Below are 13,342 nucleotides of genomic sequence, written 5' to 3'. Positions count from 1 at the left end.
AATATAATTGTAATAATATAATAATAATAAATAATTTGTAATATTATTATTGTTATTAACATTTATTATTATTATTATTATTATTATTATTATTATCATTATTATTATTGTTATTATTACTGCTATTATTATTATTATTATTATTATTATTATTATCATTAATATTGTTATTGTCATTGCTACTACAAATTGTCTTTTAATATTTATTTCCGCAAGCAAACATGTCTATCTTTCATGTTTATCATTTCCTTTTACAACTGTTCTTCATGTAAGAGTTGACATGGAATGGATGTCTCGAAATTGGTTCAGTCAGGAACGGCTGATTCCATATTGCATCGTAATACCATTTCAGCAAACTGGGAAGAATAATCAGTGGAGCATGCTTTGTGAGGATAATTAGTCATTTGGATCGGGTGGATTAGAATCACTAGATGATTAGTCATTTGGATCAGGTGGATTAGAATCAGAATCATTAGATGATTAGTCACTTGGATTGGGTAGATTAGCATCACTAGCGGTTAGAATCGATTCTAAATGTTAACTCGACCTTGGCTTAATGTTAAACGAAGCAATTTTTTGGCGATTATCGCAGTTATAATCCATTAATAACATACTATGAAACCTGTCTGTTCGATAATTTCTACATGATCGCAAAGCAATGTATCGAATATTTCGTTATGTATATGGCTGTTGGATCAAACATTAAAGTTTAAAAGAACTAATTAAAATAACTGTTCCTTATCATTTATTTCGGCATTTGTGGATTTTCCACACAGAATAAGCAACCAATTGTGAATTGACACCTTATTCAAATGCCCGCGAGATCATAATTTTCATAACGGGCAGTTCAGAGTGACGTTCTGAGATTTTTAACTTTTGCTATTAGCATTTGTTATGACAGTTAGTTGTCATTTTTAGTTGGTGGTGAAGGTGGGTTGAATTAACTGGTTGCTTACATATAAATGTTATACGTTTGACATAACTTAGAATACTCTACCTTGTAATATATCTTCTCTTACTTTACATGACTGTGCCAAATAAACATTAATTTGTCATCATTGCAGACAAGCATTATACAGTATTATTATGACATATAAGGAATTTTATTTAGCATAATAATGTCAATGGAATAGTTGCAGCCTGGAAGTATGAGTGATTATGACCATTTGGCGGAGCAGTTAAGGCATCCCGAAAATCCCATAGTATTCATGGAGATGACTGCCGGTGGTGCACCTATTGGAACAATCAAAATGGAATTATTTGCAGATGTTTGCCCAAAGACAGCCGAAAATTTCAGGTTTGAAGAAAATGTTGCAAGAACTAAGTATTATGTTACATAAGAAGTGAGTGTACTTTGTAACTGACAGTGTTTCATCGCACTCCTTCAGGATTTTTCGTAGTTGAATCCACTCTTTCTAGACAATTTTGTACTGGCGAATATCGTAGAGATGGTGTGCCGGTTGGCTACAAAAATGCGCAGTTTCATAGAGTGATTAAGGATTTCATGATTCAGGGAGGCGACTTTGTCAATGTTAGTTTGTTTATTTCCTTAAACAGTGTTGTTTACTGCCATTTGGCGAGGATTGATATTGATATAATCTGTGGTAATTGGGTTCAATTCATGTTTTAGTATGGTATGTGGTAAGAATTTTTGCCACCGCTGTTTCAGTTTTAGTGCACTTTGAGTAGTTTTTATTATATGGAGTCAAAATTGTTTTCTTGCCTGCTTCATTTTTCCATATCTCTTCATGTTATGTTATTTATGTTTTGTTGAACTGTTTTGCTTCAGGGTGATGGTACTGGTATGACAAGTATATACGGGTCAAAATTCAGGGATGAAAATTTTGATTTGGAACATTCAGGACCGGGAATTTTATCAATGGTAACTTTGTTATTAAAGCAGTTTAATAAATGATGTAGGCCTTTTATAAACAAAAGTTCCGTAGTTATTTTGCAGGCAAATGCTGGGCCAGATACAAATGGTTGTCAATTTTTCATAACATGTGCGAAGTGTGATTTTCTTGATAAGAAGCATGTCGTTTTTGGTTAGTTATTAGTTAACAAAATTTTAGTAATCTTTGCTGTTTTGTTCAACTTTTTAATCTACCTATTTCTTTGCTGAAATGGTTCATTTCTCAGTTTTCTACTTTCGAGATATGAACTTCAAGTCAGATTACTATTTTGCAGCTCTCTTGAGCTACTTGTCCAGGTCAGTTTTGCAGTTCCGAATTAGTCTGTTACGAACCATTTTTTTTTCTTATATCTGATTTCTGTTTTAATACTCTCACCCATCACTTCTTGTCGTTTTACTATCTGCTTCCCCTTTGTCACTCTTTATTATTTCAGAAATATGTGGCTCTTTTAGTCCGTCATGTTTTTCGGATGCTTCCTTTAATATATTACTAATGGATATATTTTTTGCAGGAAGAGTATTGGATGGTTTATTAACAGTGCGAAAAATCGAAAATGTCCCAACCGGTCAAAATAATAAACCGAAAATTCCTATTGTTATTACGCAGTGTGGGCAGTTGTAGCTGTGAACTTAACTATTGTATTTCTATTTTCATGTCATTTACTGTGATCTCAGTCCTAAAAATCGGATTTTCGCTAAGAATCAGAATTTTGAAATAAATGGTGGAGAGAGTGGAAATTAAAGAGCTTCTTGCGCTACTTGGATGACATTTTTCCTGAATTTTGAGAAGATTCGGAAAACCTTCTGTTACACAATTATTGTTAACTTAAGGTAGTGACTGCGAAAATCTTGTGAATGGACATACAGACAGTTTAACTCGAATTGATGTGTTCCATCAGCACTTGTGAGGCATTAGGGCAGGAAGTTATCAATTTTATATTTATTTGATGAGTATTTCATGTCCAGAATGAATCACTTTTTTAAAGATATTTTGCTGCGGCAAAAATTGATATTCATTAATTTAAAAAACTGCCGGAGGCTATAAAAATGCTGTTTTGTGCTGTTTGTTTTGATGGTCAGTGGTTCTTTCTGTTACCGTTACACTTTTTACTTGATACACGAACAGCGGGTATGTTTAGAAAACGGATATTTCTTTCCTTATCAGCTAATGTTATGAAAAGTTTCCTTTCCAAGGTCTGCTGTAGCAAGACGGGGAGCACTTTTCTAGGGACCTTTCTGGACGCTTCTTTGTACGTTCCATAAGATCGCGCGTCATTTCTACATTATATCAGATTACAGTTGGTGCTTACTCAACACGTGGGTCATTATTTCCTGGAATGGAAACAGTACCCAGTACTTCGATAACTAACAATTTGTTGCTCAATTTCAAGGTATTTGTTTCAGAGTTAGTAAACATTATATTATTGGAATTGGACTTTATTTATATCTTAAGAGCAGCACATTGAATGCATACTTTCAAAGTGGTATGACAGGTGGGTAGGTCACGATTTTACATGAAAAGAAAAACACGTCTGCTATGCGGACTTTCCGTTGATGACAAGCAATTGAGGCTTGAGAGCTAGAAAACAGTGGTACTTCACGGCGTATTTGGAGTTGCTGGGGATTTTGTTTCCACAGCGTCCAGTCACCGCTGTTTCTTCTTGATTGGATTTTTAAAAAAAATGAACTCTCTATCATTTAATGCAAATGAAAATCCGGAAATTAGGGAACACTTTTTTACTTCGGAAGTGTCGTGATGAGGGAATATAAATTGTAAGAACAGTGTTTTGCTTATACTGCCTAGAGGAAAGTCATTTGTTTGAAAGATGCTAGGTTTTCAAAATGTATTTCTGGAAAGATTTAAACACTTTCATTTCAGATCGTATTGTTAGGCGAAGGTGCTGTGGGCAAAACTTCATTGATGTTACGCTATATAGAAAACAGATTCAATCCACAACATGTATCAACATTACAGGTATTTCCAGGCACTCTGCATGCATATTTTATTTATCTGACTAATGTAAGAAGGGTAAGTTGGTTCTTCAAATAAAGAGCTATTTGATTTTATCAAGGTCGACATCGACATTGGACTTTATATCACGAATTAGGTTGAGCTGTCACTTTTTTTCAACACTATTTTATTGTTATTGTTTTCTTGAACTTTTTAGGCTTCATTTTTGTGCAAAAAACTCCATGTCGATGGTCAGACAGTGGAGTTGAATATATGGGATACAGCCGGACAGGAAAAATTCCATGCACTCGGTCCTATATATTACAGAGATAGTCATGGTGCTCTTTTGATTTATGATATCACCGATACCCATTCCTTTGAAAAGGCATGTAAATGAGCACAATTGGAGCTTTTATTTTTTGTTATTGCTAATCATTTTTGAAAAGTGCAACTCGAACTATTTTATGAACAAATGGGTTAAAGTAAATGAATAGCTAGAATCGCAAGTTTTTTTTTTTGAAAAATTGATATTCGCTTGTCGTTATATGCTACTATGTTATTATCAGGGTGCACAATATTTGGTATTGTTGGGAATGATAACGTTTTTACTCTCACTCTGGTAAGGATTAAATGTTCACATCTGTTCGCATTTTTAGGTAAAAATGTGGGTAAAGGAACTGAAACGTATGTTAGGTGATGACGTTTATTTGATGATTATTGGAAACAAACTAGATTTAGAACGAAATCGGAATGTAGATATTAATGAAGCTATCGGGTTCGTTTTTTTTGTGAACTTTAGTTTTTTTGTCAATAAGTTTTCATAATTTTGATCAGAGAACTGGAAGATTTTTCTTTGAAACTTTTAGATACGCGAAGTTGATCGGTGCGAAACATTTTGAAACTTCAGCTAAAGATAACATTGGTGTAACACAAGTTTTTGATTACCTCGTAAAAGGTAAATTCACATCATCAGTTTGTTTTTTAACTTTGCTAAGTGATCACGGTATAATGTCTCGACCACCGTTTAATGATATGATCTAGGTAATACCAAGTTTCGTTGCATTTCAATGTATTTTGCTGCGTGTTCCAATGCTTACCCGCAAAAAAAAAATATTCAAACTAAAGAATGAAAGACTGCATGATCGGAAATTTTTGTTACAGTAGAATTATTGTTGGAGTGATTGGTGGTTCTATATTAGAAAATGGTTTTAATTAGTTTGAATTTAAGAGAATTTATAGACTGATTTGTAGCTTTTCTCGGGATTTTTTTTAGGTTTAGTCGAAAGAACGAGACATTCGCAGTTGTGGAACACGAATGTAGTGTCGCATTATAGTGCATCGCGAAGGAATGACTTATTGATTATTGATGATCCACCTCCTGTCAAAAAGTCTTGTTGTTCTGGCTAGCAATTCTCATTAGGCACTTAGTTCTGTAACTATTTTTAACTCATATTTATATTTTCTTCAAGACAGTGCATGCTATTTATTTATTATGTGGATATTATTTTCGGACATTGTTATTAGTTTGGCTTTTAAAAGTTCGCAAGTCTCAAAATTTGGTTTAAACTGTAATGAGGAATTAATGAGTAGCAGGGTTACGAATCTCGCAAAACTGAACAGCGAGTGAAAAAGGTAGTCGAGAATTTTTTGGAATATAACAGGAAGTATTGTAATAAATTTTGAAGCTAAGTTTAATACTACATATTTGCGTCTGATCACAAACTTCTAAATTTTGCATTCTCTCACTTTCTGTAAATTCGTTTTAACAACTTCCAAGGTTCTACTTTTTTTCTTGTGAAAGATATATTTTTTGTAAAAGTTGAGTGTAAATAGTATACAATCGGAGTCATTCGGGCATTTATTTACTGATGAATCATACATTTTGAGCTACCGTGTCTCATTTCGGATTTTAATGACGTTTGCCGAACACTGGGAGTTTTTGGTCTGCCTGTGATAGCAGATGAGGCCTACATTAGACTTTTAACACTCAGGTGGACTATATTAGAATTCTTCATATATTTGAGGTGTTTAACACCAATTTAGTCTGGTTGTTCTTCTTTTTTCGAATGAATTCCATTAACTTTTTTACATTGATATTATATAATCTCTTCCGTGATAGGGTTACAGTTGTTAGTTTGTCACGTGGAGACTTTCATTTTTTGCAATTAATAAATTGAATGATACACTTTAATTCCTTGGTTGCCCAGAATACAGCAGAAAATCTCTTTGGCATTCAGTCGATTTCGAATGGCAATTTGCATAAATCCTCTTGTTATTTGGTTAATATCACTCATTATTTTAGTGATCATTTCTATTGTTGTCCAACTTATCGTCAGTGTTTCGTTCTTTGAAATGGGATATTTGTCCATTTTAAAAGGGTTGAACGCAAAAATTTTTGCCCTGTTTAATGAAAATTCTTGAAATTATCACTTCTACTTGTTATGTGAATCTTCACTTGTGTAATAAACCTGGTAGTACGGTAACTAGATGACCCTGATTTACTTCCTTTTTTTACTGTTTAATGGTATCACTTTCCATTTGAGATGGCTGTATCTCTTAGCGAAACTTCGTATGATTTATTTTTCAAAGTTGTTAATAAGCTGCTTAAATTCGAGAAGAGGAATTGTGCGAAATAAGAGGTATTAAGAACCTGACTTCCATTTAATCATCATCATTTCGGGCAGAAGAGTTTTGTTGATGATTGACTTATAGGAAAGAAGGGAAGGAGATTAGGATAAAAGAATGATATCGTTGTTGTACTATATGTGTGGCAGCTGATAGCATCAGATTTTCTCGGGAAATAATTGAAATAGATTACATCATAATCGTCTTGTCCTCGTTGTAGTTTTATCCGGTACTATTCGAACATTCACGATAAAATCAAAAATTCCGATGCTGGTATTAGAGATCCCCGATTTGCCATTGAATCCACTGTTTTACTAAAAAAAAGGAACAGCTAAAAATTGAAAAATCAGGACTTGAATTGAGGGAAGTGTAAACAATGGAAACGATTGTCATATTGCTTATTGGGGATTTTGGTTCTTAATTGATTAAATTTCAGGCTCATTTTAATCCTTGTCATTGACTGCAAATAGTTCAAGAATGTTGTGAAAATAAGAACCTTGTCCTCAGTTCCGTATTAATGGGATACTTCTTCTCGAAATGAATTCTTGGATCTTTTTGTTGTTGTTTGCTACCATAATCATCGGTTCTAACAGCAGTCTTTTGATAGTTTGGTTTCATGGTTGTCATTGTTGGTAATAGCAGTAACCCATTATAGAAGTGAAAATCATTGGAAGATGGATTAGTTTGTGAAATTGATGCAGCCGTTGGTAAGGTGGGTAGTGATGATACGGCATATCCTGTATATGCGGGATATGCAGGGATTTTAACACCATTAAGCATGCGCCATAACTGACTAATATTTGTTGCTCGGTTTTGCATCCATATACTATTTGAAGTAGACGGACTCGTGTGTATGCTATTATTGAAAATACCATTTATAGGTGTAATTGGTGTGATATACTGACCTATTGATCCTCGGAATATGGACACCTTATCCCAACTTGCTGGATTTTGCTGATAGTTTACTCCATACTGTGGTGCCAAAGCTGGAAACACCTTTGGTATCTGATATCTAGGTGTCCAGATTTTTCCTGATTGTACAATGGTGTTCAGTTGGTTCCATCGCTGATTGCCAGTGACGGTACCCACAATGCAATCTGAATTCGAAGTCAGATATCCTGTTTGCTTCTGATTACCATATTCCGTGCGTTTGCTTATTCTATTACTGAACTGCGTGGTGTTAGGCCAAATGGATGGTTTTGGTGTTAACATATCGCGGTGACCTGATTCCAGGTTCATCAGCAGATCGAAATCATCACTATCATCCTCTGTCTCATGCATGGATAAGATCGGTTCCGCGCCTTTTTTCGGGTTGAGTAATTTAACTTGTTGTTCATAACGTTGATTTTCGCCTCTTTTTGTTTCTGGCTTATTCATCACAACGGATTTTGCTTTACTGTATCGATATCCAATATTTTTCCCGATCTGAAGATTCATCTTATCGAAAACTTGCCTTTCTTTTTGAGAATGATTGGCTGTCTTGAAAAGTTGAATATTCCCGTTCCAAAATCTAATAGACGGCCGGAATTCCGCCCCGAACGATTCATTTTCTCGATCTGTCGTCTCTCTCGATTTCTCTTGAAGCACTGGTTTATCATTCTTGGATTTTTTGATGCCTCGACTTAGCAAAGTAGATTGCTTTCGATTCTTTTTGATATTTTCCGTTTTTTTTCATTTTGTGACAGAACGGATAAGGTTGGTTCGAGATTCGGATGTAATGGAGGTGCTATAAACCGAATATCCACAGTTTGAGATGGCTCAAATAATGGGACCAATTCTGCTTTGAAATCTGCTTGAATCTCCACTCTATGATCTGAAATTTACACTGTATAGACTATTTTCTCTTTTTATATCTTTGTTACATGTACTTTAGTTAGTCAATCATAAACAGAGGGGACACTATTAATGGATGTATTGAAAGCACTCTGAATCGGACATCCGTAGTCCGCAAAAATCGTGACAATGAGGGCAGTTTTGCTTAGATATCTGGCGAAAGTACAGAAAATTTATTATAATATAAATTTAAACAAATTAAAAAAATACTTTTGGTAGAATTGGTTCGTTTCGAGAAGTTATTTGCCGGCGAAATCAACACACCATCCAGTAGTTTCTCATGAAGAACAATACTTTGTGGTCGAATAATGGTATCTGCCAACCTTTGTTCGCAATTTTTGATCCAAAATATCGATCAATTAAAGAGCTAATTATTTTAATTAGAAAACTTTGCTCACTAATGATATCTTTTAGCAACTAATATGTGATAATTGGGACAGTAAGAAAGGTAAATGTAAAGTGTGACAATGGAAATATAAAATGGAAGTTTTGGAATATTTTCCAAGTTTTAAAAATGAATAACTGGCTTGACGTTACCTTATGGAAGACAAGGAAAAAAAGAAACATTCGTTTAAAGTAGACTTGAAGGAAATAATAACATCGCATAGTCTGCAAAAACGAAAAGTATTTATTAATCGAGGAATGGAAATAATTCAGTGATCTTTGTTTTTCTATTTCGAATTTATCTGGCGCTTTTGTTAGACACTGGAAATATTTACATCCGCCGCTAGCTGACATAAATCAGAGAGAAATTATTGAAAGTGAAATTTTGAAAGTGTTATGTTTCGTGTTGTTAGCTGATTAACTGATGTTGAATGTAAAATGATGAAGGAGAACTTGAGGATGTTTCAACCGATGTATGATATGTGTCACCAAAAGCATTTGGCATACTTCCTTTTGCTAGTCTATGGAAATTTTTAGGGCAATTCGAGAAGCGCAAATGAAAATTCGAGAGCAGCAAACTGTCCTATAATTTGGAGTAAACAACATTTCGAAAGAAAAGTTTAGCGTAAAACTTATTAATATAAAGCAAATGGAGAAATTGTTTAAATATTTAGAATGTCATTCCCTTTATGCAAGCAAACAGAAGTAAACAAAATAGAACAGCAATTGCAAACTTTGCATTACCAAAATATATCAAAAATATTGGTCATGTTAAAGTATCAAGTCATACTATATTTATTATCACAAAGTAAGTGTCTGGAAAAGTTAAAATTGTAAATAAGAAAGTGACCAAGTAAGATGACCGGTTCTCCTGTTAATTTATATCAACATAACTGACATCAACAGAACGAAAGAATTTATGCAAAAGTGAAAGCTTCATTACAATGTTTGAAAGGGGAATGAATGAGTGGACATGACGATTTGCTATCATAATTGAACACCACAAATGGCAGATGGAGTGACCTAAATTCGATGAGGGAGTATGTATTTGAAAGAGGTATGAGAAGTCCGGTGGATTTGAGAAGGATTTCCAGTTCGTTCATACATTCTCATCCAACAATTGGAAATGATGATTGTAGTATTAAAGCAAAGCTTTCACTCATTAATACAATCATTGCTCAAATCAAGTGATCCATCTATATCGATGGAATGGGAGGATGATGGATTTACTGCTTTCAAATTATAGCTCTTAAAGTTTCTACATTTTTTGTCCCAAAAAAAAAATAAATAAATAAATGATTGATGCATATATTCCAAAGTCTATTAAATTCCAATTCAATCTAATTCTAATATTTAAATCAATTTGATTCCGTGAAATTCGTTCCATTTCATTTCAATTCATTTTGATTCAATTCATTTTAATGATTAATTCTTGAAACTTTCAACAAAAATCTTCGCATTTTATCTGGTCATCACCTTCATTTATTCATTTATGTGATTGTTAGTTGCCTATACATGGCACTTTTGACTCAAACTTCACGTGCTTTAGACAAATCACATTTATACAGGGATTAACGGACAGATGTAAACAAACTATTTTCAAAATATCTCCACATAATAGAGACAAAAAAAAAACAAAAAGACAAAAACAAAAGGACCTTCTGGAAATTGATGAAATTGGTGACAAACATAGTGCCACTTTGTCCTTAAATTTTATTTATCTTTCCAAAATGCTCAACAATAAGATTGCAAGATAGATATAATTTGTAGTTCTTCAAGACAATTTCGTTCAATAGCCACCATCCCTACTCGATCCTTGATCCTCGAGACCAACCTGTCTCTTATAGGAAAGTTCTTTGCTAGTTGATCGTGACAATGAATTTAAACGAGATGTTAGGGAATTCGCTGATCGCCGTAATTGTTTGTAAAATGGTGCGCACATCCTTAGCGCTGCCTGCAATAATACTCTTTAATTACTCATTGAGCATTCTGCAGCTACCATATTTGGCACCTTTAGGTACCACAAAACACCTTCATCTCTTCCTTTCCCTCCCACATTGTCTAAAATGTCTAAATACCTCGTAGGGAGGAGGTGCTTCATCGATAGGTTTCATCGGTTCGATTAAAGGATATCGATCATCCATCGATTCTTCATTTATCGTATTGTAACCAGGGGAACGCCATGCTGCTGATAGGCCTGCAATAGTTGCTGATCGCGGAGAACCATTTAGTGTTCGTGGAACCGCTGATGACGGTGTGGTTACGATCAATGGGTACGATCGACCAGTTACTCTGGAATCCGAGCATATGAAACTTCTACAGCTGCGCAAAAAAGTAAATTAGAGTTTATCGATTTTCTTGGAAGGTTAGACACACTAACAAAGAACTGGCTGAGGTTGATCTGATCGATTCAAACCCTCCCTGTATCATCTGTTCAGACAAGTATTGGCTTATTTTCACTTGGACCCTATCGCTAAATCGCTAACATAAGAGAGAATTGCTTTTCGGTTTGCTTGTACTTTCCGGAAAATATGAAAGAATTCACACTGTAAAGGGGATAAATCACCGGTGATAAAGTGCTAAAGGAATGACTTACTTATTGAACATCAAACTCACAGAGCGACTTTGAAAAGGGGTACGGTCTCTGAAATCACGCCCGTTTGATGATCGTCTGGGCTCATTTCGGAAGAAACGCTTTGGTGAATTCCGAACAGCACCGTAATTCATAATCACAACATTCTCACTACAGGTTGTTACAACACGATTTCGGTTCCGGAAATTACCATTTGGAAGGACATGCTATAAGGTACGATTACGAATTAAGACTTTTTAAATTAGCATTTAATCTGAATATCGTTTTAACGTCGCAATGGAGTTTTGGAAGGTTGCGTAGTCTTAATTAAATTTCCGAACTTGATGTATTTTCTGTCGTTTTACATCAGTCTCTTTGATCTCATTGATTAAGACCTTATTAGAACCTGAAAAATTCATTCAAAAATTTGCAGTCCACTTAATATGTCTTCTGAAACTATATTCTAAATTAACCTTAGGTCTGAGTTAGACTTTAATTATATTTTTTTTTCTTCATATTCAAACATATTTGTATAACAACTGACCTGATTGGTTGGTTCCATAAGCATAGCTTCACTATAGCTTGGCACGACAAGGTAACTATCATGCTGTATTATCGATTCAAGCTCATGATTATCGCCTGTGGATCCATGAGTCACCATACCAGTGTAATTAACACTTGATGGACTAAAATTTAGACGGAAAACTCTGATAACCACTAATTTCCTATGGTATTAGAAAGAAAGAATAGATGAATGAGAGTAAAGCGTAAGGTGCAAAATAACTTGCGCAGAAATACATTACTTTCCTTCCATTAATAACCTACCTCAAGTAATTCGTACCGAACAATTTCGAAATCTGGTAGTTGACATGAGCGGTACGCAAATCACAAATGAGTCTAAGTGGCCAACTGAGCAAAAAATACTAGAAATCCAAAATGCGGTTGAGGTCAAATACCAAGGGCGCTTGTTCGACTGCGATGAATATACAATTAGTGATTCAATGAATTGTATGCCGGCAAAATCAAGACCTTCACGTACCTAAAATTGTTTACACTTCAAGTACCATAAGGTAAACATCATTTATGTACTGAATCTTCGATTTTCCGCTTTCTGCTCCACATTCCGTGACAGTGTTAGCCATCAATTTGCTTTATTACTTAATTATTTCGACTAATTTGGTTACTTCCATATAATCATCACGAATTTCATTTTCGATGAAAAAGCGCGAGCGTTGATCTTCGAATTCATTGGCTGCTTGAATACAAGCAAAAATAAATCCTTTGGTGATATTGATTCTGGTGATTGGATAACGCTCCAAATCAATCAATGATTTCGATACATCCTGAAGAAATATCGATTCCTTGATGGATAAGAGCATTACATGCGATATATTTGACAACACATGCCTTCATTGTAAAATTTCTGAATGACCTTCTGTGAAGTTTCCTGAATGTCGCAACAATTTAATCTGTCATTCATTTTTATAAGCTTTAAATGTAAACATATATCATTGGCTTGTTTAATATATCAGCTGAACTCATCCCATGCTACAACTCCCATTATCATATTAAGCGCAGTACTTCCTCTTCATGGTGTCAAAGTATCAAAGCAATTACATCTGCTTCCTAGCAGTTTTAAAATTTAAAATTCAAATTTTTACTTAAAGAGATACCTTGACACCACATGTATCGTATATAAAAACACTCCCAGCAGCATGTGAATTGACTCGCTCATAAAAAGTTTGTAATGCTGAGATAGCATCGCCATTTCTATATCTTCAATTTTATAACTTAGAAGGTAATTTCAATAATTTAATCTCAAAATTTCAAAAAAACATAGTTTCGAAAATTTTTTAGAAGTTGAAAGTTTAAAACTTCGTGAAATAAAACATATTAATAATCTTAACAAGTTATCGTAATGTGTGTATGTATGTGTGTGTGTGTGTGTGTGTGTGTGTGTGTGTGTGTGTGCATGTGTGTATATGTGTGTGAAAAACAATGACACTGATAATGATATGAATTAAATTTAATTTAATGTTTAATTCTACGTTTATTACGGTAGTAT

General features: G+C 34.2%; 4 protein-coding genes across 4 annotated transcripts; 2 read left to right on the top strand and 2 right to left on the bottom strand.

Moving 5' to 3' along the window:
• Nucleotides 1-898: 898 nt before the first annotated feature.
• On the top strand, nucleotides 899-2,611 carry LOAG_08071 (peptidyl-prolyl cis-trans isomerase 11). The gene is made up of 6 exons (XM_020447607.1): nucleotides 899-930; nucleotides 1,140-1,297; nucleotides 1,420-1,531; nucleotides 1,790-1,882; nucleotides 1,958-2,045; nucleotides 2,425-2,611. The coding sequence occupies exons 2-6, from the start codon at nucleotides 1,149-1,151 to the stop codon at nucleotides 2,532-2,534; spliced, it is 552 nt and encodes a 183-aa protein (XP_020302179.1). The 5' UTR covers nucleotides 899-930; nucleotides 1,140-1,148; the 3' UTR covers nucleotides 2,535-2,611.
• Nucleotides 2,612-3,201: 590 nt separating this feature from the next.
• On the top strand, nucleotides 3,202-5,456 carry LOAG_08070 (hypothetical protein). Its single transcript, XM_003143602.2, has 6 exons — nucleotides 3,202-3,303; nucleotides 3,792-3,887; nucleotides 4,081-4,248; nucleotides 4,520-4,638; nucleotides 4,730-4,818; nucleotides 5,137-5,456. Exons 1-6 carry the CDS (start codon nucleotides 3,250-3,252, stop codon nucleotides 5,268-5,270), a joined length of 660 nt encoding a protein of 219 aa, XP_003143650.1. The 5' UTR covers nucleotides 3,202-3,249; the 3' UTR covers nucleotides 5,271-5,456.
• Nucleotides 5,457-6,732: 1,276 nt separating this feature from the next.
• LOAG_08069 (hypothetical protein) lies at nucleotides 6,733-7,925 on the bottom strand (the record flags this gene model as incomplete). Its single annotated transcript, XM_003143601.1, has 2 exons — nucleotides 6,733-6,802; nucleotides 6,985-7,925. The coding sequence occupies 2 exons, from the start codon at nucleotides 7,923-7,925 to the stop codon at nucleotides 6,733-6,735; spliced, it is 1,011 nt and encodes a 336-aa protein (XP_003143649.1).
• Nucleotides 7,926-10,494: 2,569 nt separating this feature from the next.
• On the bottom strand, nucleotides 10,495-13,053 carry LOAG_08068 (hypothetical protein; the record flags this gene model as incomplete). The annotated part of the gene is made up of 7 exons (XM_003143600.2): nucleotides 10,495-10,659; nucleotides 10,784-10,997; nucleotides 11,302-11,504; nucleotides 11,822-11,963; nucleotides 12,234-12,316; nucleotides 12,462-12,620; nucleotides 12,951-13,053. Coding segments are annotated over 7 exons (1,069 nt in total), but the record flags the coding sequence as incomplete, so codon positions are not given.
• Nucleotides 13,054-13,342: the final 289 nt, after the last annotated feature.

Source organism: Loa loa (assembly GCF_000183805.2).
Source record: "Loa loa unplaced genomic scaffold supercont3.42, whole genome shotgun sequence".
Taxonomy (NCBI): Eukaryota; Metazoa; Nematoda; class Chromadorea; order Rhabditida; family Onchocercidae; genus Loa; species Loa loa.
This window is presented reverse-complemented; position numbering and strand designations above follow the sequence as displayed.